This window comes from Asterias amurensis, chromosome 8 (assembly GCF_032118995.1).
Source record: "Asterias amurensis chromosome 8, ASM3211899v1".
NCBI classification, from domain to species: domain Eukaryota; kingdom Metazoa; phylum Echinodermata; class Asteroidea; order Forcipulatida; family Asteriidae; genus Asterias; species Asterias amurensis.
Window position 1 is genome coordinate 2,369,715 of NC_092655.1, and position 25,764 is coordinate 2,395,478.

The following is a 25,764-nucleotide window of genomic DNA, read 5'->3' on the forward strand; positions in this document are numbered from 1 at the left end:
TTCGCCATTTTGAAATGGTTATAGGCGGAAAACAGTCCCGAATAATCCGTCTAATATCTTGTCCATCGAAGGGTTTTGTGTTAAGTTTGTTTATACTAGAGCTAGTATAGACTATAGAAAGAGCTCTCTGTTAATCTTTTGACCAAGGCACCATGGCCGGTAAGTGCAAATTGATTTTATAAACTATAATTCGGTGACAATCGGGATGTCAATTTAGGTACAGTACATACAGCAAACGTTGTACTGTCATTATAACTGTGCGCGTTACAATAGCGCCAATGTATAAACTATTTACGGTAGTATTTGTTGCTCCGTTTTTATTTGTAACTCCATGGACATAAGCGTAATGGTTTTTCCTGTTGATGTTCATTGGTGCTGTCGTTGATGCATCTGTCATGTCTGTGTTTACTTCAATCAACATGATCAAGGGGAAAATAACAGATAATGGCAGCCAAATTGTTTACCAAAAATCTGGGCTGTGCCTGCGGTTGTGCTCGTTTTTTTTTAGCAGACGACATCTGTGGGAATTTTTGACAGGGTATGTGCCACAAACAACCCTTAATAATATATAACTGTGTTTTAATCTAGCCTCAAAAGTGCCAAGAATATGCTGGACTCCCTCTGCTTTGCCTGAACCGTAGCCCCATAAATCGGTCCAATCGACTCCGTATCCTTGGTGGCCCCAGCGCGTCTGATATCAAAATCGTTTGCTTTTTTGGAAAATCATCTGAAACGATCTGCATCATGAAACTTACCGATCTAATGCTTCAGAAGTTTCAGATAGCCTAGTTCAGCCCCCCCCCCCCCTTATATTCAAATTTTCAACCTGGGACATTTTTTACTCTTTCGCTTGGGGATCTGGTAAGTTTTTGTCCCTTTTCTTCAAATTATTTCCTCAATGGTGTTTTGAGTGATAAGGTAGGATTCATTAGACATTGAGGATCAAGTTCGTGTTCCTAGAATTTGTGTCATGATTTTCAAAAGTGGTAAAAATGGAGCCAATCTGCTGACTAGCTGTCGAAATTGTACGTTTTGAACCATTTTGCCCTGCACACATTGCGGGAGCTTCGTTACCCTCCGGCTACGCCGTCGGCAGGAGGGTTACGTTATTGCAACTACAGATAGCCCTACACTTGGAATTGTTCAAATAGGTATCACAGGTTTTGAGTAAAACTCAAATGAATTTTGAGTGTAAATTTTCTCAACTACCGCTCTTTGGGCACTACACACTACTAATGACGATTCTCACCGACCGCGTGCGTATTTTTTTCCCAGGACACACGTGGATAATTATCTGCACACATTCGTCCTTAAAAGAAAAAATACCCGATCCGTGCTTTGTGTACAAACATACGTACACGCGTCTGGGAACTACGAAGAATAGTCAGTGCAGACTGACGTCCTACCAGGGCTACCAATGCAGTAAATAGGGTTAAAATGGGGCACATAAGCTGAAGCTTCAATCCTCAAAACCAAAGTAAAAATACCAACAGTTTTTTATCAAAACAGCACGCTGCATCAACACACAAAAAAAGAGACTGATGGGTTATCACCTAATTAATTACTGTGATTGTCTTAGAAACACCTGTTACACTGCACACATTCGAGCCAGTCATGTGGGCATACATTCTGTCACAGATCGGCTTTCTTTAGTGGGAGGTTTGCAGAATTTAAATCCTTACGTCATAGTCTGAAACAGTATACTTTTATTTGAATTCAAACTTTTAAAGTTCGCCTGGTGAAGGAAATTATCCATGGGTTATTCCACATCCTGCTCTTTGATCTACTTCTCTAGTACTCGGAACGCTGTTCCTAAAAGCTCTATGAAATCTTAACCCCAGCATTACTAAAAAGTGGAAATGCCAACATTCCTCCTAAAATTTAGATCCTAAATTCAAGTCAGCAACAGCTTTAAACCACTGCTTCATTTTGAAAAAGAACTTTATCTATTTTGTGCCTTAATGATTGTCATTTGGTTTTATTTTCAGGAAGTGGCGAGGTGCAATGGTGCTTCTCACAAGTAAAAGGAACAGTTGAAGAAGATGTGACAGATGGTAAGTAATCAATATATATTTTTTGTGCATGGTTTGTGTGTATCTTCTGAAAGAAACTATGGAATCGAGTTTTGATGACCATGAATTATTTGTAGCTTACTGGAAGCAACTATCTGTACCCTCATTATGTTAAAACTCTGTGTTCGCATTGGACTTTTTGGGGGTAAAGTATGGCCTGCGCTAAAGGGTGCACTTTTGCTATGCCAAACTCAATTATTTAGAAAATGATTGATTAAGTTTGACAAAACAGTGCGCTTAGCATAAACTTTGGATTAAAGTTTTTCACTAATTTAAGTTTGACACTGCCGTGTTCTTCTGTGTTACACGTAGCCTTGCTCAAGGCAGTCGAATTATTCACTCTGAAAAAAGACCGCCGCTGTATAAAAACCCACCCGTATTCACTGTGCGTAAAACCCACCCGTATTCACTGTGCGTAACATCGCACGACACGATGCCCCCGTACACTATCCGCATGCGGAGGCCGTCAGGCCGACAGCCTTGTAGGATCTGTGTTGAAGCCACTGACCTCATTACTATAATAAGCGAAGAGTTCCCACGGTCAGCTCATTACCATAATGCCCGCGAAAGACGAGACATGTTTACCTCACACACCACCACCACGGACGCATGATAGGTTCCAAAGGTCGTGATAAGGGAAGTGCGTGATTGGACGTCAAAATGAATAATTCATTTGCCTCACATCCTGTGTTGTCTGATAGGTCTGACGAATGATATACATATTCATGAGCTGCATACTGACGAACGATATACATATTCATGAGCTGCATACTAGCATATCCTCGAGCCCCCCCAATTTCGTCCACTATTGGAATTTTTTCAATACAACACATTAAAACGGGAAGATACAGATCCGACAAGGCTGTCGGCCTGACGGCCTCCGCATGCGGTTAGTGGTGTACGAGTGCGATGACTTGTGTGAACAGTATTCGTGCGATGTGACAGTGTGTATACGGGTTGGTCATTCGGTGTGATCGCACACACCATGCACAGGGTATACGGCGGGTGGGTTTACAGCTGCGTCTTTTCAGAGCGAATAATGCGACTGCCTTGAGCAAGGCTATGTTACACGGTAGTTGCACAGTGTGGTGACAATTGTTCTCTGGCTTTGTCTAATCTAATTGAATTCTAAGTCGTTGGGTGATAAACTTTGCCCTCTCAAAGATGAAATTCCAGGCTTAGAATATACCGTGACATAAATCATAATTACAAAGCATGCTTCTTTTTTTTCTTCTTTTTATTTTAAAGAAGAGCAACATCCATTTTGGGGCAAAAAGGGGGTAATAAGTTATTGTATTTTAGGATTGATAAGAAGCATGAAACTGTGCAGATATCTGGAGCATTCTGAATCGTTTTCTCTGGATTTGTTTTGACAAACTACTGTAATAATTTGTTGTTTTGGGGGGAGAATCTTCTCAAATGTGTGTGTATAACCGCCAAATGCTTGCATATCGGCCCAATAGCTTGATGTGTGTCAACTGTTACCACTATATTTTCTCAAAAGGGTTAAGTGCCTTGTGGAATAAGTAAAATTGTTACTAACCTATAGTATAAAGAAACATGGACAGACATTTACAGTACACATGTAACAATGTAGACAGGGACAATTGGATACATTAAAAAAAGGTTGTCTCTGGTTTTAAACTTCATTGACATGCAAGTTTGATATCATGCTGTGGACATACAGATTATGTCGATTGAAATTAAAATGAAAATTCCTTAGTCAAATTTCTGTGAAGAGTTAATTAAAATATTTCAGTGGTTCATGGTTTATTAATTAAACTTCCAACACTTTCTTCCCAACCCAAAATATTTGTAATTATTTTGCCAAGGGTTTACGAATAATACAACATTTCCTTAAATATTTCTCGCAAGCTATTTTTTCTTTCCCCTGTGACTTCACATTTCAATTGGATTATATACGCAGTGCCCGACGAGTGACGTCAAAGGCCCGTTCATTATGCATAAAAACTGTCATTTTGTCTGTCTTCCCAACTCCCAACAGTCGTACGGAAATCAAAGAGCCCGCAGGAAACCCTTTCTGACCTTTTGTAGCCTTCTCTCAGGAGGATGATATTTAGTGTGTGGCTGTGGATGCAATGCTATGTTCATGTACAAAGAACCTAGTGATTTATTTTAACCATACAAACAGTACACAGCAATTACTGCAATTAACCTTCATTTTTTTTGACTTTCAGAAACACTTTATGCGTATCTCTATTTGTCAAAAGATTACTGGTAGTGTAACATGTATTTCTAACACAAGCAGGAAACTGGCAGTGAAATGTACCTGTACAAACTTCTACGTATTTTATGTGCTTTTAATTGCCTGTGTGCATGCACACTTTGGCGGAAACTAGTTGCTACTTCTCCTTGCAGACAATTGTACATGAAAAACAGACAAAGCCTATTTGTTTACAGTGCATTTAGCCCAGATCCTCCTACATGTATGTAAGTCCTTAGGAAGTAGAGTTACCTGTAAAACCTCAAAAGCCACAAGCCTTTTCAAATATTCCTGGTTTTCCTCAGTATGACTAATGACCAGATCTATATCCTCATGTGACAGTCTTCATCATCACATTCCAGCTGTCACATTCCCAATTCCCAAAAGCCCATATCATTTGGAATCCCATTTCGGCCAAATCGTATACAGCCAAATCAATAGCTTCTTCTTGAGTCAAAAAAACACCTGATAGCCCAATTCTTTCTAAATCCTCTAAAAGCAGCACCCTTTACTGTAATGCCCGACATCCCCAAGCCCTCCCAATTCCTTCACTTTGTCAAAAAAGAACTGAATGAGTTAGGATAGTTGAGGGTTAATTAATACATGAGTGAATAAGTGACAGAAAAACCACCTGTTCTATATTCATGTGACATCGCACACAAAAATCAGGCACCGCGATTATATTGAAAGAGGCGTTTTAAAAGTGAAAACAACGAAAACATAATTTGATATCAATGTGATGTGATGTGATATGATGTCTCAAAGATTCTAGGCCGATATATTGAGAAATTCTTCCATCCTTGTTTACATATATTTGAGAGCCCCTATTTTCATGTATGCACTTGTACATGTGCATGCTTGTATTTGATGAGCAAATGAACCAAATTGACAGACCTTTTGCTGAGAAGTGTCTGATTTGGTCGTGGAGGGTCTGATGTATAAAACATGTATGTTCTTGTGGGCAAATGTTTTTTTAATTCCACATTCAACATAAATAAAACTGTTTAGGTTTGTTACACATTGTCGATGTCCAAGAAGGATGACAATAATCTTTGTAAAATATGTAGGAAAACAGCTCAACAAATTGGAACTTCTGTTTATATATTGAACTTTCAAAATAATAAAAATCAAACACTGTTTACTTTCTTAAAGTGCAAGACAAACATATTATCAGACATAAATATTTACTATATTGCCGAGAATGAACTGCAGAAATTTGTGTAGACTGCAAGTCTCAAATATATTCAAACATTATTAATATGTGTTCCCACATACTGCTTTGGTGTGCAAATATGCATGAGACTTGCACTGACTACATCATGTACACTTAGAACATGCAGTCAGAGAAAAATCCTTGATTTTCTCGGTAATAGCGAAATCGAGGTCAGACTCTAGCAGAAATAACACAAATTTTTAGTGAAATTGCAAAAAAATCAAATAAATTTATGCTATTGCTATGTGTACAACTGTGCCACAATTCCCACGTTAACCAAGCATATGCATCAATAAAAACTGCATAATGTTAAATCAGTTATTCAGATTATCAAGCTGGTATACAATGTACATTATGTATGGCTGTGGGTCCACAGCAAAAAGAAAATCAGCGTTTCCTTTTCATGAGAATCTCAAGGGAAATGCTATTTTGGCATCTTAATGTGGAGGACGTCTATATTTTGGCAGAGTGTAGCTGAACTGCCATACTACGTTAATTTCAAATTCCATGAATATCTATGCTTTGGCAGCAGACACAGTGAAAAAAACACCCGACATAGAAATTTGCTCCTCAATTAATCATACAGATGTTGCAGCAGAACAAGTAATGACAGACTTTATGAATGATGCACATTTAAGGCAATCTGCTTTTTTTCCCGGGACTTGTTTTAAGGAATTTTTTCTTTCAGATGTCCCTCTTTCTTTTGAGACATGAATGTACCATGAGGGGATAAAAACTGAACACGAACTGTATATTAACATGGTAAATGAGAGGGTCTCTAGGTTGTTTTAAGTGGTTGTAGGTGCACTTAGAGAATCAGGAATTCCCTCTAAGATGTATCACTAAGGAGGTTCAGGGAGCATTGGTGCATTCAGAAAATGTGTTTGGAGAGGGCTTGGAAATAAATTCTGCCTTCAACCGGTTGGGGTGGGGGAGGTGCCGTCTTTAAATACACGTGTATATTTTGGAAGGCAGGCCTTTTGTGTTCTAACCATTGCCTATCAAAGGTCAAGACAACTTCGGCCTCACTCTATCTATAGCCAAACTACCTATTAGTCAATCAGGGTTTCAATGTTGAACACAAGGTAAGAGGGTGTGCCCCCTCCCCCCCCTGTCGGTGTCTTAAACAATCTGTTTGGCAATAGTCTTCTCTTCTCGTTTGATTTTTCCCCCTATTTTTGGGGCTTGTTACACCAAGAAAGTTCTACTTCAGTTGAAACTGATTTCACAAAAATATATAAAACTGTCTTATACAAACTACATAAGGGGGAAACTTTCTACAGAATTATAAAAAAAATTATTCTTAGAATAACGCATGGACATTGAGTTTGCTTGATCTAGATACAATACACAGTGTTATCTCAGAGCATAGAGAAAGGTCCTCTCTCTATGCTTGGAGATGCTGGAGGACTTTGTACACACAATGTTAATGTGCCATCATTTCATCTGTGACATTAAAAATAGGTACCCACACCATCCCTTATAAAATAGAATCTCAGATTTTAATCAAATAATTTGTTTGCCTCATGTGTGAACACCACCCCGCCAACCCTTCCTGCAAACACAGCCATATGTTCTTGGTGCGACATTCATAAGTGAGAGACTGCAGGGTATTTTCTTGATGAACAAACACAGACGCACTTTTGCAAGCATCGATTTGACTTGAACTGAACCGCACATTAGAAAATTTGTGCTAGAATATAAATTGATCCAGTGTTCACCAGCAAAATGACGTTCTAGACCATGAGAATTCAAATTAGGAATGATTTGTTCTTGCTGACATTCAAATTTATAATATGTGCCACAAGTCCCCTTTGTGGCAATGTACTTAGCAAAGTTAACAGACATTCAAAATAAAAATTGAGAACTGCACCCAGTCCGTTTGAGTATCTTCATTAATACCTTCACCATTCCCAACCCATCAACATCCGCAACTGCTTATTTGGATTCTGTTGTGTGGAGGACTGCACTTGTAAACTGATCATGCTTTTCATGGGATCAGACATACCACAATAATCAGAGTCCACCACTCAAGGCAGTTGGGGGATTTACAGTCTTTTGAGATGGTTGCAATTAAATAAATGAGTTAATATAGAGACTCCAGCATAAATAGATCACAATATCTTTTACTTTCCAGCATGGTAAAGATCTCTCCTCTGTGGGATGTAATTAGTTTTGGTTTTAAAATCATTTGCTCATAATAGCTTACTTAAAGCCATTGGACACTTTCGGTACAGAAAAAATAAAATAAAAGTTCACAGATTTACAAATAATCTACAGGGTTTACAGAAGGTAATGGTGAAAGACTTCTCTTGAAATATTATTCCATGAAATGCTTTACTTTTTGAGAAAACATTCTAAAACAATATAAATTCTCGATATCAAGAATTACGGATTTATTTTAAATACATGTCATGACACGGCGAAACGTGCAGAAACAAGTGTGGGTTTCCCGTTATTTTCTCCCGACTCTGATGACCGATTGAGCCTAAATTTTCGCAGGTTTGTTATTTTATATATAAGTTGTGATACACTAAGTGTGGGCCAGGGACAATACTGTTTACCGAAAGTGTCCAATGGCTTTAACTTTCATGTAACTTAATTGCATTTATAAAGAGTTTTAAAACTGTTTCAAATCCCTGTACAGTCAAATACACATAAACAGAATAAAAACATGAGCAGGTTTAGCTGGCAGTTTGATTTAAAATACACAACAGCTCAGCTGATTTGTTTTTTTTGGTCTTAGTTTTCTGACCTCATTCATGGTTAAAACTTCAAAATCTGATAAGTCTGGTTTGATGTTCACTACCACCATTACAATTTTCTTTTTCTTTTCAGGAATTACTCGTATTGAAAGTACAAACACTTGTTTTTTGTACATATGCGAACACTGTTTTATCGTTCATGTCCCATTGTGCAAGTAGTTATTTCTGCAATACATCATAAAATCAATTTTGTTGTGATATGTACAAGTATGCATACATCTTTAGATTCAGGCAAAGATTTGATTTTAATGTTTGACACTGTGAGTACTGTCAATCCAATCTCACAATCCTATCATCCAATCCCTCCCAACCCGTACTCGGATGTCATCTTTTGACTTTTCCCTCCCAACCAAAAGGAAAATAAAAGCATCACCGTTGGCAACGGACTTACATCATTCTCATCTCTCCTTTTTTTTCTCTCTCTCTCTTGTCATTTGCAGCCGACATAATATCTACAGTGGAGTTCAACCATGATGGAGAGTTACTTGCCACTGGCGACAAAGGTGGTCGCGTTGTTATTTTCCAGAGAGAAGAACAGGTAAGGGTTATAGGATTACCAGTCTTGGAGTTACTTTGTGTCTTTTGGAAGAAGAAAATATGCACTTTTTGCGAGGCACAATAAATTAGATTTGTAGCAGATGAATAGTCTAAGCTTTACAAGTTGCTTTTTTTCTGTGATAGCCGTTTCAGTATAAATGCGGGGTTCATCCTTGTACTTGTTTCTCATATTTCTTCCTGTTCAGATGTAAATAAGAATTTATGAAAATGTATAAATATATTTCCGAGTGTGTAAATGTAACTACATTCGAGCATTTAACCACTTGCGATTGCATACGTTAAAACATCGGAAAGATACATTTATGACGACTCATATCTAAAAACTTAGGCTACAAAATTCCCAGGGAGAAGTAAAATGCACAGTTCATGAGCCTGGTCGGCTAACTTCACACAAAAAGGCCTGAAATGGCGGATTAAGTACACATATTGAAGGATACATAAATGTGCAAGTGAGTAAATCTTTGTTTGCTTACAGTAGGTGGCGTGTTTTAATAAAAAATAATTAATAAATTCTTCGTGCATGCTCTAATTCCCTTCATGCTCTAATTACCTCTTTTTGTAAAAGGCTGTAATGAAGGATTGTAAAAAGAAACAAAGACATCTGAATCCTTAGTCATCATAATTACTAGTGTGGTAGTTTTTGTTTTGAATGGTTGAAATGCTTAGGCCTTTGCTTTGGATCGGTCGAGTTAGTCTTTAAAAATCGTATGTAACCGTTTGCGATAAACAGTATATGGGTAGAAAGATGTTGTAAAAGTAGAATGTAATGAATTGCCTTGTACGGGCTTTACAAAAAGGTTTTTAATTACATTTTATGAAACAGATTTTGCCAATTCCTTCAGAATCAAGCAAACTAATTAACCACCCCAAAACTCATCAAAAGTAATCATAAGACAATTAAGTTGTTTTTGTTAATAATAAGGGAGCTATGTAGGGTTTTAAACAACCAACTCTGAGAGATGTACATGTAAGGTTCCAAAGTTCATTTTATTCCATCATTACAGATGTTGTCATTATTGTAAAGACATCCAACTGTACAGTATGCTTGGATTATTTTCATTTCTAAATGTTCATCAAAATGAAATTCCTTTTGAAGTTCCTTTTGGGATATGTAATTTGCTTTTAATACAGAAATTCATCACTTAAACAAGATGCTCATTAGGTAGAATTATACTCGGCTATTTCTATGTTTTGAGTGGTGTATGTAAATGATATGTAGAGTGTGTAATAATAAAAAATAAAATAAAAACATTTTGTGGATCTTATATGTAGTATATGGAAAATCTTAAACTATACCCTACATGTGCAGATTGGCCAAAGATGTGTAGTTGGGTTGGCCTAGTGGTTACTATACTCTCAACTTCCATTTCTAGGACCCTGGTTCTAATCGCTGCAGGGTGCTACATGTATGTTGATTGGTTTTTCAGTATAAGTTCTTTCAGTTGGTAAGCAGTTTTCAAAAAGCTAATTCCTTTTTTTTTTTATTTTGTCTCTCTTCAGTCGAAGTCATCCACACCCCCAAGGGGAGAATACAATGTATATAGCACTTTCCAAAGTCATGAACCAGAATTTGACTACCTGAAGAGCTTAGAAATTGAAGAGAAGATCAATAAAATTAAATGGCTCAACCGCCAAAACTACGCCCATTTTCTACTTTCAACAAATGGTGAGTTCCAGATTTATGACAATGTTGATTATTTAGTGTACAGGCTTTGAATATCATCTTTAAAAAGGCAAGGCCATTTCATTGTCGCAAACGGCACTTCCATTAAAAAATCTTAACCTCTATGGGAACTTTTGAAGGGGCACCAAGTCCAAGACCAGAGGCAGCAGAGGTCACCGAGTTTCAAGCCTGAGTGTATGGCAAATGGGTCCGACTTCCTACATGGCCCTCCATGCAGTTCTGTCTTGCATGCAGTTCTTTATGTCTTGTCCAATAAAGCCTGTATCAGATCTGATTATAGAATGCTTCTGAACTTGAAATTGCATCGGAGTTCTCCCCATGTACAAGCTAGCAATTCTGGCCTTTGCATGTGTATTGCGTGCCGATCTGAGCTGTCGTGCTCATTTACGTGCTCATTTCGGCTGATGTCTTTTTTTCTCCCCCCCCCCTTTTTTTTTGGGGGGGGGTCCTTTTGGTTGGTAAGCTGTTTGCAACAGCTAATTGAATTTCTTTTTTATTTAACCTGAAAACATTTTTGATAATTAATTTTTGATTATTGTGAGTTCCTAATTTTTAAACCATTTTATCTCTCCCACCCCCATACCCTCCCAACTCACAGATAAAACAGTTAAACTTTGGAAAGTGTCGGAGCGAGACAAGAAATGGGTGGGTTCAAATCTAATCGAGGAAGATGGAACGCCACGAGATCCATGCCAAATCACCGGGGTACGTCTACCCGCAGTACAGCCCATCGAACTAATGGTTGAGGCGAGCCCGAGGTAAGTTAAAAAAAGCTTGGTTCTTTTTGCGAGCTAATGATTAGAGTGCCTGATCCCATTTTGATCTATACCCCTGATGCTTCAAATGATCTGCAATTTCTTTAACGACGGGGGCTTAAGTTTCATTCAAAATGTTGCTCTGGGAAGAATGAAATGAGGATATCATTGGAGTTTATTTTTAAGAGCTTTTAAAGCCACCCTAACTACAGAGAGAGATAGTGTATACAACAATAATGAAGACTTGGTCTGAAAGCTCATGGAGGCAACATCAGCGATTGCCTCGATGCCTCCTTGCCATTTGCTTGGTGCCCTTGAAATGCTCCAGTAGAAATGGCCTCAGAAGGTGCGTTCTACCAATGAGAAAATGCCTTGGTGCCCTTACATATACAGGCCTGAATTTGAATATACCAGCCAGATTCCCTCAGACAAATATTGTCACTTGTTGGTTTTTTCTTGTAGGAGAGTATTTTCCAATGCGCACACGTATCACATCAACTCGATATCAGTGAATAGCGACGGGGAAACGTATATATCAGCAGACGACCTTAGAATCAACTTATGGCATCTAGGAATCACCGATCAGAGTTTTAGTATCCTTTTACACTGGGCCCTTTTAAGGGGGGTCAGAGGTCAAATTCAATTTTGTTATCCATAAATAATTACAAGCCTCTAACCTCATGTTAAAGTGGTGAAAAATGGCATTGTGTTTGATACCCTCCAAGTATAACTTTTGTCAAAATCCCCAAAACGTTCACTTACGTCAGTCACATTTCAAATACACATAGTCTGTACTTTTTTTGCACAGAGAGTTTTCAGTTCATTCCTGATTTTTGATGATATTGAATCAAACCCATAGGTCAGAGCTGTTTGATGATGTCATTTCAAATTTTGCTCCCAAAAATTATTAAATAATTTACCATTTTACAGTGGGGTTGAACCTTTTTTTCTCCCACTTCCACGAGTACTCTAATGTATCACTAATGTACTAGTGATAAATGAGTGCATCACAAAACTCAATTTAAGGTTAGTGTCCCTCTTTAAAGTAATGGTAAAAATACGGTATGGAACATAATGCATGTGCTATGGGCATTTCAAAGTGCTCTTGTTTCAAATAAATGCACTGTTAACTTAGTCTTGAAAGAGTCAATGGATGAGAGAGTGGGTCTTGCAGATGATAAACAAAACAAATCATGTTTCTGTGTGAATTCGGGCCAAGGGATCGATTTCACTAAATGCTCGGCACTAATTTTAAAATGAGCACTGTTGCCATGGTAATTTTTATTGTGACACACACTGCATAGGAATACTAACATTTCCCATGAAGCAAGTGCACTATGAAAATGGCTTAACAACATTCAAGACAAATTGTGTGCACATCGTAAATGTCCAATGCAATGGCAGCACTATAGAAGTATGCTAGGCTTATTGAGATTGAATCATCGGCTAGCTCATCAATTAGGACTAATACTCCACTTTGTGAAATCCATTCTGGCATCACTTCCAAGTTGGCCTTTTAAAAAAACTCATTTCCTTTGTCCGCTGCCAAATCAAGCATGTAAATCGGGCATGATGCAGTATCCTTAACTGTCAGGCTTTCTTTTTTCGTTGCCATAGCTTCACCCTCTAATGTGACAAGCGTGTGGTGTTAATAATTGAATGTCGCAAATAATAATTTACATTTTTATATAATTATATTCATACATGTGACATTCAGTGAGACAAACCTTTTACAGATTCAGACAAACAGTTTTACTGATCGTTTCCAAATGACAAAGAATCGTGAGGGTTGATTTTCCTTTTCTCTTCCCCGCCGCCCCTAACCACCCAACCTTTATAGGCAAGGATACCTTCAGAGTTTTAGACCACGGTGGCTCTGCGGAGGTTCCTTGTCAATCAAATCAGCTCAGGTTTCAGATTGTATTTGTCCGCCGCAAACAATTCCCTTCTGCTTCGTAGGCAAGTGTTAGCCATTTGCACTGTTAACAGAGTGGCAACAAAAAAAGGCCACACAAATCCCCCTTGTCCATCGGTTTTTTTTTCTCCCCCAGGAGAATTTCTCCTCTCTGAAATGTCAGACACATATTCCTGTGCGATGGACATGTTCAGATGGCAGGCAAATACCTTGCCTTGTCATATATGTCATACTCATTCTATGAAGGTGGGCTTGTTAGTTGGCTTCTGGTTTTTAAGTTCACGTGAAAGTGTACAAATAATTCCAACTGCGATTTCTGATTGCGTAATCATCTTAACCTTTTTAATTTTGTGTCTGTTCAATAGAAAAAAATTACAGTTTTTTTAATCTAATTGTTTCAAAATTACTTCCCAAGCGCATACGGAAGTCACTTGCCTCAGGTCATTGAATTGCATGTGGATTTTAACAATACAATGCACTATTGGATAAGATTATGGCCTGAAAGTAACACCAAGATCACAAACTAATTCAGAGGTCTAAATTTAGTGGTTTGATTGGATAGAATCATTGAAAGGTTACTTTGGCAACAATTAAATCAATTTTCTAGTGATTACATTCTCCCGAGTACACCTTAACTGAGAAAGTGCAAGGACAAGTGGCTCTAAAAATATGTTTATTTGTGAAATCGGAGAAAAAGAGTGGAATACGTCTCTCGGATTGAGTATTCCAATTATTCTTCTTGTGTAGACATAATGACTGCAGATTTTGTTGTCTTTTTTTTCTTCTCAAAAGCGCAACTACCTTTTTTGTAAAAAATTTTCACAGGTTAGATTTATTGTATACATTTAAATATAGGATTAAAATAATCAGATGGTTCCAGAAGGCATCCTTTCACTTAAATGCTTTTGAAAATTTGAGAATCAAGTCTTCCTCCAATGATCAATAATGTTCTGTCCCTTAAACATATTTAAGGATAAGTAGCCAGGATCACCACTGCCGTCATGTGAGGCTGACGGAGGCATCCTGATGGCTTGACATTTAGGGGTTAGCGTAGGATGTGTATGATTATCACCCTGAGTGGACAAACTGGGCTTCTCCAGCAGCGTTTTCAAGGAATACACCACTGCATATGGACAAAAATTCTCTTTAGGATTTGCAATGGTTAATATTATAAATGAGTGAACATTTTTGATAGATGGTAAATATAATTTTTTTTTTTTTTTATTTGTTTGCCTGTGAATATTTTCACAGAACTTGGGAAAGTAATAATACACATCAAGTAAAGGTTAAAAAAAACCAATAACATTCTCATCCTTTTTGTTTTTTAAATGTTTATTTAGATGTTTTTTCACATGTTTTCTTTAAACATCCTAAACTTATCATCGACTCACGATGACTTTTTTGTTTTTTATATATATATTTTTTCTTCATATTTTTAATAATTTTTATTAAGTTGTTGTTAATCTGTGTATTTTGCTTGCAAACAGGGATGGTAAGGTTCACGCTTTGATTAGTCAAAGTGTATGTCAAAGAACGCCAGACTAGTCCAGTCAATAATTTGCTTGACACCAAAACTATTGGCCTTAGGCCTATCTGGTCTCAGTCCTTTTTTTATGGTCAAAGAGGACGAGTCAGAAAATCATACATGTATGCAGTTTGTGTGTCATGGTGTGGGAAAAACGGGATTGCATAATACAAACAATTAAATTTCCCTTAGACTTACCAGGAAGGTCATTCAAAGCATGCCATAGTATTAGCAGTAATATATGGTGAGAATACATGTAGAATCCTGTATCTCGGTTATCTGGGCCCCTGTGTAATATTGACTCTCATTGCATTGTATTTTCTTCAGGACCTTATTTCATAAAGCTGTTAAGCAGAAAATACTGCTTGACAAATGTCTTTGCTAAGCAAAAATGAAGTGGGACACCAATCACAACTATACCTGTTGCTGTTAAGCAATATTTTTCTGTGTTTAGCAACTATTTTTGCTTACAGGCTTTATGAAGTTTTTCCTGGACGGGGGGTACGTGGTTGACGTATTTTGACCAGATTTCTGTAGACCAAGTAACCTGTGGCATATTATTATTATTGGCTGACGAGCCACGGAGTCTAGACTTCCTGCAGGCACAATTTGTACACACCGCATTGGAAGACAACATCAAATCTACCAGTTTATGGAAATTGCACTGTTTAATTAGGATACATTTTTTAATTGAAAAAAGGGGTCAATAAAAATTGTAAAACTTTAAATTCAAACAACGTCCAACACAACATAGTTTGACCTACATTATATGGTTTTAACCTGTACACCAATTTATACTCGGTACCGCAGGGAACAAAATTCACAGCCATATTACATGGATGGCATTCGATCTACCATTCGAAGTACAATAATATGTGACTTTGCAGACCCTTGTGAAGCTGTACTTTCTGCCCAAGCTGCGTTATGACATTGGGCCTTGATTAGTGGGTCCACCGTGTATACACTTGTTCAGTTTTTAATTGGCTGATTAATTCAATGGACACACAGTAATCCTTAACCAGATCTCCTTCAGATATTGTTGATATTAAGCCGACTAATATGGAGGAACTAACGGAGGTCATCACGGCGGCTGAGTTTCACCCCAAGGAGTGTAATGTATTTGTCTATAGTAGTAGTAAAGGCAGCATAAGGTTATGTGATATGAGACAAGCGGCGTTATGTGACCAAAGTGCAAAAAGTAAGTGCCATTTCTTTGTTTTGTTCCCTCTCTTAAACCTTTAAACTTGATTCCATTTTTTTATTACAGCAATTGATTTAATTCTCATTTTAAACATCATGAACTGTAACATTTTGGATGTTCAGGGTCTAGAACAAGAGGAACCCAAACTATTGAGCCCTTCAATGGATTTCAAATCCGCTCGATCTCATTCCTGCTTTTCCACCTTTTGGTAAACCCTGATGTTTAAAGTCGCAAGGAGCTTGTGGCAACAGTACCTTTGGTCTAGAGCAGTAGATTGATGAGGAATGTAGGTCGCTCTTCTGGTCACTCAAAGTCCCTCGTGGGAATAGACGTATACTAGTTACATAATTGCCAGTCAATATGTGTATAATAGGGTGAGGAAAATAACAGCTTTTTTTGTCATCAAGCAGACACAAAAAAACTCTACATTCAGATCAAAGTCTGAAAAAGCCTGTTACTTTGATTATGTGCTTAGCATTTTAATGAGTCTAAAACCTGACCTCAGTGTCCTTTACTCCTGACAGTGTTTGAAGAGCCCGAGGACCCCAGCAATCGGTCTTTCTTCTCAGAGATTATCTCGTCGATATCAGACGTGCGGTTCAGCCACAGCGGCCGCTACCTTATCTCCAGGGACTACCTCTCGGTCAAGGTCTGGGACATCCTGATGGACACCAAGCCCGTGGAGACTTTCCCTGTCCACGAGTACCTGCGTAGCAAGCTCTGCTCGCTGTACGAGAATGACTGTATCTTTGACAAGTTTGAATGCGTGTGGAATGGAAATGACACGTAAGTGTGTAAGGTTTTCTGAGCAGGTGTAAGATTTTGCACCCACTTGGTAGGTTACCGAATACGCCACAGCTGATCATTGTAGTTGATATCAATCGAAATATATCCAAAATTGTATGGTTGGATTGTTTGAGTGAGATTCTGCTGCAACGAAAAATATTAATATTAATATTCTTTACCCAGCTTGCAGCCACCCCCACCTTAATGAAAATGTTCAGTAATGCCATTGGCTGTTGACCAAGTACCATTGTTCCAAACAATGGAATACTTACAGGGAATAATCGTTTGCGACATTTTGTGTTGTATTTTTACCCTAATAATTGTGTAATTGCATTGTGTTTTATTGAATAGTACTGTTATGTGTTGTAATCTTAGCCCTTTTAAATCCCCGTATTACTAACCTTCTATTCTTGACTCTTTGATTTCATCTTTGTTTGATCTTTTCTGCAGCTTCAATATTTTACAGTATAGTACTTTTTTATTTTATTTAAAGTTTTTCACTAGTTTTGCCATACTTTTATGTGATTTATGCATGTGTCTCTAGGAATTTACTTATTTATGTAATGAAGACTAGAATAATATTAATAGGGCTTAAGATATAGGAGATGCTCACAGGAAAGTCACCTTGACCTTGTGTACTCCTGAAAAGACATTCAGTAGAAAATCCAATCTTCAATATTCTCATCCACGGTTTGAATATCTTATCTTTACAGCGCTATCATGACGGGTTCCTACAATAACTTCTTCCGGATTTTCGACCGCAACACAAAACGTGACACCACCCTGGAGGCGTCACGGGACAGCATCAAGCCGCTACAGGCCCTCAAGCCACGACGCGTCAACACGGGCGGCAAACGCAAGAAGGATGAGATCAGCGTCGACAGCCTGGACTTCACGCGCAAGATCTTGCACACGGCCTGGCACCCGCGGGAGAACATCATCGCGGTGGCAGCCACCAATAATTTGTACCTCTTCCAGGAGAAGCCACCAAGCTAAAACCGGCTGAATGTTTGTACTCTTCATTTATCTATAAGTATAAATCCCGCCCTCTACTGTCCTCGGTGCTCGTGGCAGCCGACCTGTATGTTCCTTGTGGTTTCTAAGCTGGAGGAATGCCAAAAATGTACAGCGGTGTAACTTTTTGTTTTTGTTTTTTTTTGTTCAGTAATATAATGGAAAGAAAATGTCACACAAGTTTAGGGTGGGGCACACTATGTAAGTCAGGATGTGGCTGTGTGTGGTTTGTTGGCCGTACGGCCAAATTATTTGATTATAGCGTTCCCTTCCAATCTTCAGTGGTTTATGCTGTGTACAACATAACCCTTTAATATCAGAGTATGTGAACACATGTGCTCTGACTTTTGTGTAAACTGGGAGTTATTGAATGTTAACATGCCTGGACATTCCATTGTGTTAGCGTACACAGTGCATTCACTCACCTTGCGATGCTTTGTGAACATTCCCTTGTGTAGCTTGCCAAGGCATACACCTTCCTTGCTACACTTTGTTTCACCCGCACATAGAGGGACTGAAGGTCCTGGAAGTCACGCTCTCAATATCCCTTTTTACAGGGTTTATTGTGTGATCCATATTCTAGACCTTTGTCCTTTTGTTATACAAGTTTGGCATACATTAGATGGGAGGAAAATCCATGCATTCCAAGATTTTACCATACCATGGCAGATAACCAGCCGTGGCTCATAGCTGAGGTTCTGCCATTGACAGTGTGTGCAAACTAAAAGGTTTTTCACAAGAGAACAAATCCCGGTGCTTAGTATAAGATCCTTTGTTGTCTTTCCATTGCCAAGTCAGGGTTTCATTGTGGCAACAATATTTTCAATGGAAAATACAATATTTTCAAAGGAAAATATTGGAACACCTTTCGGAATACAGCGATAGTGAATTCTTATCATTGTTTATACAGTTTTTGAGTAATTTTTCATTCTCAACTGTCTAAACTTGATAAAAAGCGTTGTAAAAGTAGTTGACCACGTCAACACAGAGTCTATCTAGGTTGATCTATTTGGATTTATTTTCGGAAGGGCACTTAAACTGTCAGAACATCACTATTTTGTTTGATACAAAATTGTCTATGTGCCTTTAAAAAAGAAAAAAGGGAAAAAAAGCCAACAACCCTGCTTGGTTCTCTGGTACCAACCCTCATTGCCTACCCCCCCCCCCTTCCTCAGTGCGCCTCATCTTCCCCTACCTCGCAGCTCTGCCTCAACCACCTTTTCAGAAGGGATCTGTTCACAAAAAATATTTTAAAACCACAGCAAACATCGGAATGACTTACAAGGTGACCATGCCATAGTGGTGGACAGTACAGCTGAATTGTAAAACAAGACAAAAGGAAAACTTGTACATATTAATAAATAAAATTAAAAAAAATAAAAAAAATACTGAACAGTGCAAAATGGATTGCATAACTGGTTACGTAATTAACAAATTTTTCTTTTTTGTGTTAAAAAACAATTTTTGTTTTCTTTATGACCTCAACCTGAGGTCCAGTGTAATATGCTGCTGCAGATATATTTGACAGCGTGGAAAAAAAAACTGTATACATATAAAACAAAAAAATGTACGTATATATGTTGAGCATGTGATTATTTTTATATATTTTTTGGTGCTGTCAATTTGAGTGGTATGCCTCGTCAGTGATAACATGATTGTTGGCGCAAGGGAAGGGACAGGGGAAAGAGTGTGAACACAAACGGTTGGGGGGGGGGTCTGTAAAACTGGTGTCGAACACCTTTATGGCTGGTTTTCACACAATCTTTACACAAATTGATGGTATGACAATGGATTTATCATTAATAAATCCTTCAATCTTTACCAAAATAACATAATATGGGGAACAAATTTGATTTTTCTTCACATGTTTTTGTTCATGTCTTTTTGGCTTTTGCATTCAAAAATTTGTTCACAATGAGAGCATGAGACCAATTTCATGAAGCCCCTCCCCAACAAAATTGAAGAGAGACATGGACTAAAAGTAAAAGTCAAAATTCTGAAGAAAATTTCAGAAGATGGCTCAAAGGTTTTGAAACAGGGGACCTCCATTTCACAATATTGTTCGGTAATATTTTTCACCAATGCTGTACCTTGTGTATTTTCCAGCCAGGGCATTTTTACAAAATTTCAAAATTCCCCCCGAATCCACCATAAGCTGTGGTACACCCTTGCCTGACCATAGTCACTGACTTGCTGTACCTTATGGAGTACTGAATCCATCCAAACCAAGGGGTTGATTTTGGAGGATTGAGAGTTATGGGGGGGGGGTTGATGGAGTTCACTTTGAATGTTTCATTGATGTTTAAAACAGTTCTACTCACTGCAGTTAGACAACCCAATTTTTGACTTCATATTTCCTTGAAGCTCAACAGCTTTTCTCGGTCGGCTTCTCTCTATGATTGAGTAAAACTTACTTCCTTAAACATCAGGAAACTCATAGCGAGACATTTGCAACGCTTACTGCTTGTAAACTATAAACAATCAACTCAGAAGACATTTCATTTTGTAGAAATTCTTTGTATCAAAAATGTGTGGTAAGAATACTTGCTTATTTAAAGCGAAAATTGAGAATGGGCTTTCATAACTGGACTATATTTATGTTAGTGATGTCTACCTTCACTCTAATTAAAACCATTTGTTCATGGCTTTTTTTCCCATGGGGGAATGGCTAGGTAGTTCCGTTAATATTTTTAAGAAAGGGACAATAATTATAAGGCATTCCACAATAAACACAGGCTGTGTACCTTGAGATCTCTGCATGAACAGTGGCAAAAAGACAACACTTTAAAAGCACCACTCACCAAAACTAAATGGCCAAATTCTGTTGGAAAACCAAGGCCCAGTTTCATAGAGGTGCTTAAGCATAAAACGTTGCTAAGCACAACAAAATATTTCTTACCAGAATAAGGTACCAGCAAAAATACCATTTTTACATATACAAAATCTTGCTCCTTTCTGCTTAGCAATAAATTGTGAAGCTTAAGCAGCTCATTGATACCTTCCGATGGGCTAGTTTTGCTTATAAACCAAACATGATTCTAAGCTCTAAGTAGGTCTATGTACTAGTCATGATATGCTTTCTGATTTCAGATTTGTTTTGCCCTCAGAAGAATCTGATTTTTTAAAATTTAAATAGCCTTTTAAAGTCTATTTAAGCCTGTACCATGTAAGTAGGATAGCCTGAGATTTTTCTACTTCATCCGAGGGCCAAATATCATGCCTGGCTGTGTGGATGATGTCTCAGGTTGTTAATCGCATTCAGTAAGGGCTGTAACTGTGCACTGTCATTCCCACAATTGAGCACAGAAACAATGGTTTCCCATGCTTCTGCAAATGGTCAACAAAAATGTGACATCATCATAAGTGAAGTTCTATTCTGTTTTCAAATTCACATTGCATTATAACTGGAGCCACGCACAACGCAAACAAATGTCGATAGTAGTGAGTTTTATCTATGAGATGTGGTTATATTGCTCTGCAGATCTTGGAAAGCAGCCAGTATCAATGCTTATTAAACATACCTTTAGAGTAAAATCAAATTGCAATTTTGTTCTTAATATCCAATGCAAATATGACCTAAATAGGCTGCTATTACCCTGAAAAAGTATTTGAACATTGGGACCTGTTGAAGTGTGTGATTTGTTTCCTTCACACATTTAAAGAAATGTACGTGTCTGAGAAGAATGCGCAAAACTTTGCACGGCCAATGAATTTATGTGAAACTTTTGAAGGGCTACAGAGGCTATCTGTGTAACTTCCTGCCTGTTATCTAATGTATTTAACAACTCATGTGGATTAAAAAAACAAAATTTGTATGATCTCATTTTGGGCCCAGGGCCCAATTTCAGTGATCTGCTTAAGCTAATGAAACTGCTGAATTAGTTTCTGCTATGACCATAAGTGCAGATTTCTGTGGTAAGCTGATTTCTGTGGTAAGCAGGGGAATTAGTCTGTTGCAGAAGTATACAGCTTCATGTCTGTTGACATTGTCTCAGTTCGGGTAAGGATTTATTTTTCAAAGGTTTTCAGACAATCAACAGTGGCAGTGCTTGCCTCCCTTCTTGGTCTAATTAATTTCCGAAAAACTCAATAGGATAATTTCAATATATGTTTTTGCTGCGAGTATTTTTAATATGGGGGGGGGGGAGTAATTCAGGTCAAAGGTTATGGGGTCAGATGTCAGTTGTGGGAATTGTGCTGTTGTTTCATGTGCCTGTACATAAAAAAAAAAGAATAACATTTTGAAAAAAGGTCAAGATTTTGTTTGTTTCTCTGGGAACTGTACATTGAAAAGGCAAGGCAGAGGAGAACCGACTAAATTTGTAAATGTTCCTCAACTTTGTAATATAATGTATGTGAAACTTAAGGAAAACAGAATGATACTTAAATGTACAAAGAATGTAAGTTTAAATTATCAGATTAGTTAGTTGGGGTTAAAGTATGTCACTCCATGCCAAAAACCAGGCACTTCCTGCCTAAACTTCAATACTTTGTTTGTTCATTGGATGAATGAGAAGACGAGCTTTTGCCTAGTAGCCATATCAGAGTTAAAGCATTATTTTGAGTGCTTTCTGGTCCTCAACATCACATTGGTAGGCTGATGTTTCACTTTGAAATGCCATTCAATATTTCTGAGAAGTGACAGGTTTTGGCACGGGTATTGCATAACTATGACCACAAATAATGTGAAATTCACATTAAATTCATGAAGTGTCTGAACACACAAGTTTGCTAAGCACAGACATATATCTGTTTAAAGCAGACAGAGTACCAGCTACAATGTAATGGCATGAATAGTTCTTATTTGTGACTGGTTTCCTAGCAACAGAATAATTGCAATCATTTTTCTGCTTGTTGGCAGCTGTATTGAGTTTGTCACAATGTGTATCTGACACTATAAAGTGAATTTGATTTGATTCAATGATCAGTTATCAGTTATCTGGCATTGTTGTCATTTCTAAAATACCAGTGGCAGGTTCTGTGAAATATCAACTACATGTAGATGGCAATAAATTAACCAAATTGTTTTGTTCGGTTCTCATTGAAAGTTATATAATAAAACTAGAGGAAACACACATGCAATATTTTTGGCCCTCATGTGGGTTCGAATCTTTACGGGTAAATTGCAAAGAAATTTCCCTGAGTGAACTTGTGCGTGAAATGCTTCTTGTCTGGCCAGGTTGTGTACCCCTCTTCTAGTTCTGTTACATAACTCTATGGTACTGATGCACATACAGCCATGGAGCTCCTTTGGTGATTGGTTTGGCTGTGTAGTACTGAATCCATCAAACTTGGATAAACCAGGGGAAGAATATGATGAATGTTGCACCTGTTTTACCAATATTGTATTACACCCATGTTTTACCTGCTTTCGTTGTGTACATGTGTCTAACATATCTACATCTTCCTATCATTTACTTTGTTGGTGATACTGGGTCATAGAAAAGTATTTGTATGGGCAGTATTTTTTAGTCAAGTCTTGTGGCGTTATGGAATATGTGTGGTTCTTTTTGTACTGCAGCTGCAAAAGGTGTTACTAAAGCTTGTCATATAACACACCGTCTTTTGAAGTTTAATGGCCATAGGCTTTTTTTGAAAACATAAATAGACTGGTGCGCAACCAGTGTTGTTGGTTTACACAGTTATTTATGATAGGCAGGTAGGTCACCGCACGCATAGAGGGTGAATGGCAGTATTTTGCCACGTTCAATTGTCCATTCCAGTGTACTTAAGAAGGGTCTTTGAAGGCTTGATATTATTGGTCGATCGTGAATGTGTGCCTCCTAAGGCTGTAGCTGATTGGCTACCACAAATAGGTGCCTGTAAGGCTAATGCTAATTGGTCACCAGCATAATGGTCGTTATTCAGTTGTATTACCAGTATTTTTCTTAAATGTACAACTGCTTTTTTTTCAGAAGCTGAAGACGTCTTATTTCACTGTTTCAAATATCAAACACATTTTATATTGTTTTGTACAATTTAAAACAAGAAATAGAAATGCGCCCTTTCCCTGAGAATCAAAATTTATTTTGTTTTGGGGTCAGATGCGTACGTTGCTTCCTCTCTGTAAATGGTTAAAAAATTAAAATGCGTTTTCTGAAAATGCGACTGCTAGCTAATACACCAGGGCATGGATTAACTATGTAGGGTCTACCAGAAAATTAAATTATATGCATTGTAATTTGTAATTGAGGTCATTTTGTTTCTTTAATGATGTCAGGGGGCACAATCCAAAACGATAATTTCTCTGTACGAACTGTGACATAACAGGTGGGGGAGGGGAGAGGGGCTTGCAGGCTCTGGAACCTTTGCCGATACCACAGGGCCCAATTTCGTAGAGCTGCTCAAACACAAAAAGTGGTTAGCACAACAAAACTGCTTACCAGAATAAGGTTACTAGCCATGCTGTTTTGATTGTCTTATGTACAATTTGTGACTGATATCTTGCTCATTTCTGCTAAGCAGAAAATTTGTAAGCAATATTTTCTGCTTTAATAATCAGCTCTATGAAATTGGGTCCTGTCTTTTCTGTTTATAACACAGTTGTTAGTTCATTCTTACATATTTTAATCCAAACTATCGCAACCATATTTTATGGCTCTGCTTACTGTTTTCTGATTCTGAGCTAGCGGCTCAAAGAAAAACATTTTACAGGCCACTATAATAAGCAAAGAATTATGTGGTAAGCAGAGCCATGAAACTTGACCCAGCTATAATATATGGTTCGGTATATCAACATAATTGTATTGGTAGAGTATTAATCCACCCAAAATATTCTTTGCCCCTGCTTGCCCCCACACAAAAATAAATAAAGTCTGTAAATGTATAGTCAATATGAACTGTATCCCAACTTCAGAAGCTTTATACATACCCTTGTAATATCTTAATTTAAAGACTTGACTGTTGATGAGCTTATTTACCCCTTGGTTTTTTTAATAAGGGGAGGGGTGCTTCACAAAACTGATACTCCACTGTTGTATAACAGGTTAAACAGCCATTGGGAATACTTATCAAATAAATTGTTCCTTTTTATTGTGAAAAAGGTCCAGAAATGTTATTGTATTTTGATAAGGAGCGTTAACTCGACCCAATTTCATAGAGCTGCTTTGCCTGACAGAGAACTAAATACATTTATTTGAATTGCTTAGAAAATTTAATGTGAATTCAGTTGTGTATATCACATGGCATTATGGCTGGTTGTCTGGGGTTTAGGGTGCTAAGCAATATTTTCAGTGCTTAGTAAACTTTGGAGTTCTGTGAAATTGGGCCGAGATGTGAATTATTAAGAGGATAAAACTATGGAAGTAAAAAATAAAGTGGATTGTAAAGATAACATACAAAGACAACAAAACATATAACATGTGTTCTTGGTTTATTATTTTTAATTGTGTCTCTTACTACCTCATGGGAAAAGAGCCGTTGTGAACTGGCCAGTTTAGTAGCCTGAGAAGGGTATCTTTCCAAAAAGGGACGGCAAAAAATACTGTTCCAGCTGCCACACCCACCTGCCCCTGCCCTTGTTCCCTTTTAGTATTTGCCTGATTACAACTTTTGTTCTATCCTCAAAACTGTTTTTAGGGGAGCTGCCTTAATGAAAGAATGTATAATAGGGGAAAAAATTGCACAGTGGAATTTGCCAGTTTGTGACATTGCTGAACTTCAATCTATTGTCACAGAGTTTACAACTTTACCCCCTATGCCCCCCCCCCCGGACCAGGACCCCCCACCCCCCCCCCCCCCCCCCCCCGACCAGGACCCAGAGGTTCTGTCCCCGTGGCAGACTGTGTGCAAATATCTTCTGGTGGCACTCTTTTGAATCCTCCTCCTGCAGCCCATATTCAATTCCCATGAGGGACCAAAATCTCCGGCGGCAAACATAATTCGCTGCGACACCCCCCCCCCCCTCCCCCGCCCCTACAATACTTCAACTTGAAAAAAAGTTTCAAAAATTGATCCCAAGAGGGCGCCATATTGAGGCGCCTTCGTTGAACGCACTTTTAATGACGTAGTGAGCAATCTCGTTCCCAGGCGTGATCGACCTCGCAGCGCCAT

General features: G+C 38.0%; 1 protein-coding gene across 1 annotated transcript; it reads left to right on the forward strand.

Annotated features, from left to right (window-relative positions):
• On the forward strand, nucleotides 1-25,053 carry LOC139940437 (serine/threonine-protein phosphatase 2A 55 kDa regulatory subunit B delta isoform-like). The gene is made up of 9 exons (XM_071936681.1): nucleotides 1-159; nucleotides 1,989-2,054; nucleotides 8,715-8,812; nucleotides 10,333-10,498; nucleotides 11,115-11,274; nucleotides 11,734-11,864; nucleotides 15,745-15,909; nucleotides 16,437-16,698; nucleotides 17,412-25,053. Exons 1-9 carry the CDS (start codon nucleotides 153-155, stop codon nucleotides 17,692-17,694), a joined length of 1,338 nt encoding a protein of 445 aa, XP_071792782.1. The 5' UTR covers nucleotides 1-152; the 3' UTR covers nucleotides 17,695-25,053.
• The last annotated feature ends 711 nt before the right edge of the window (nucleotides 25,054-25,764 follow it).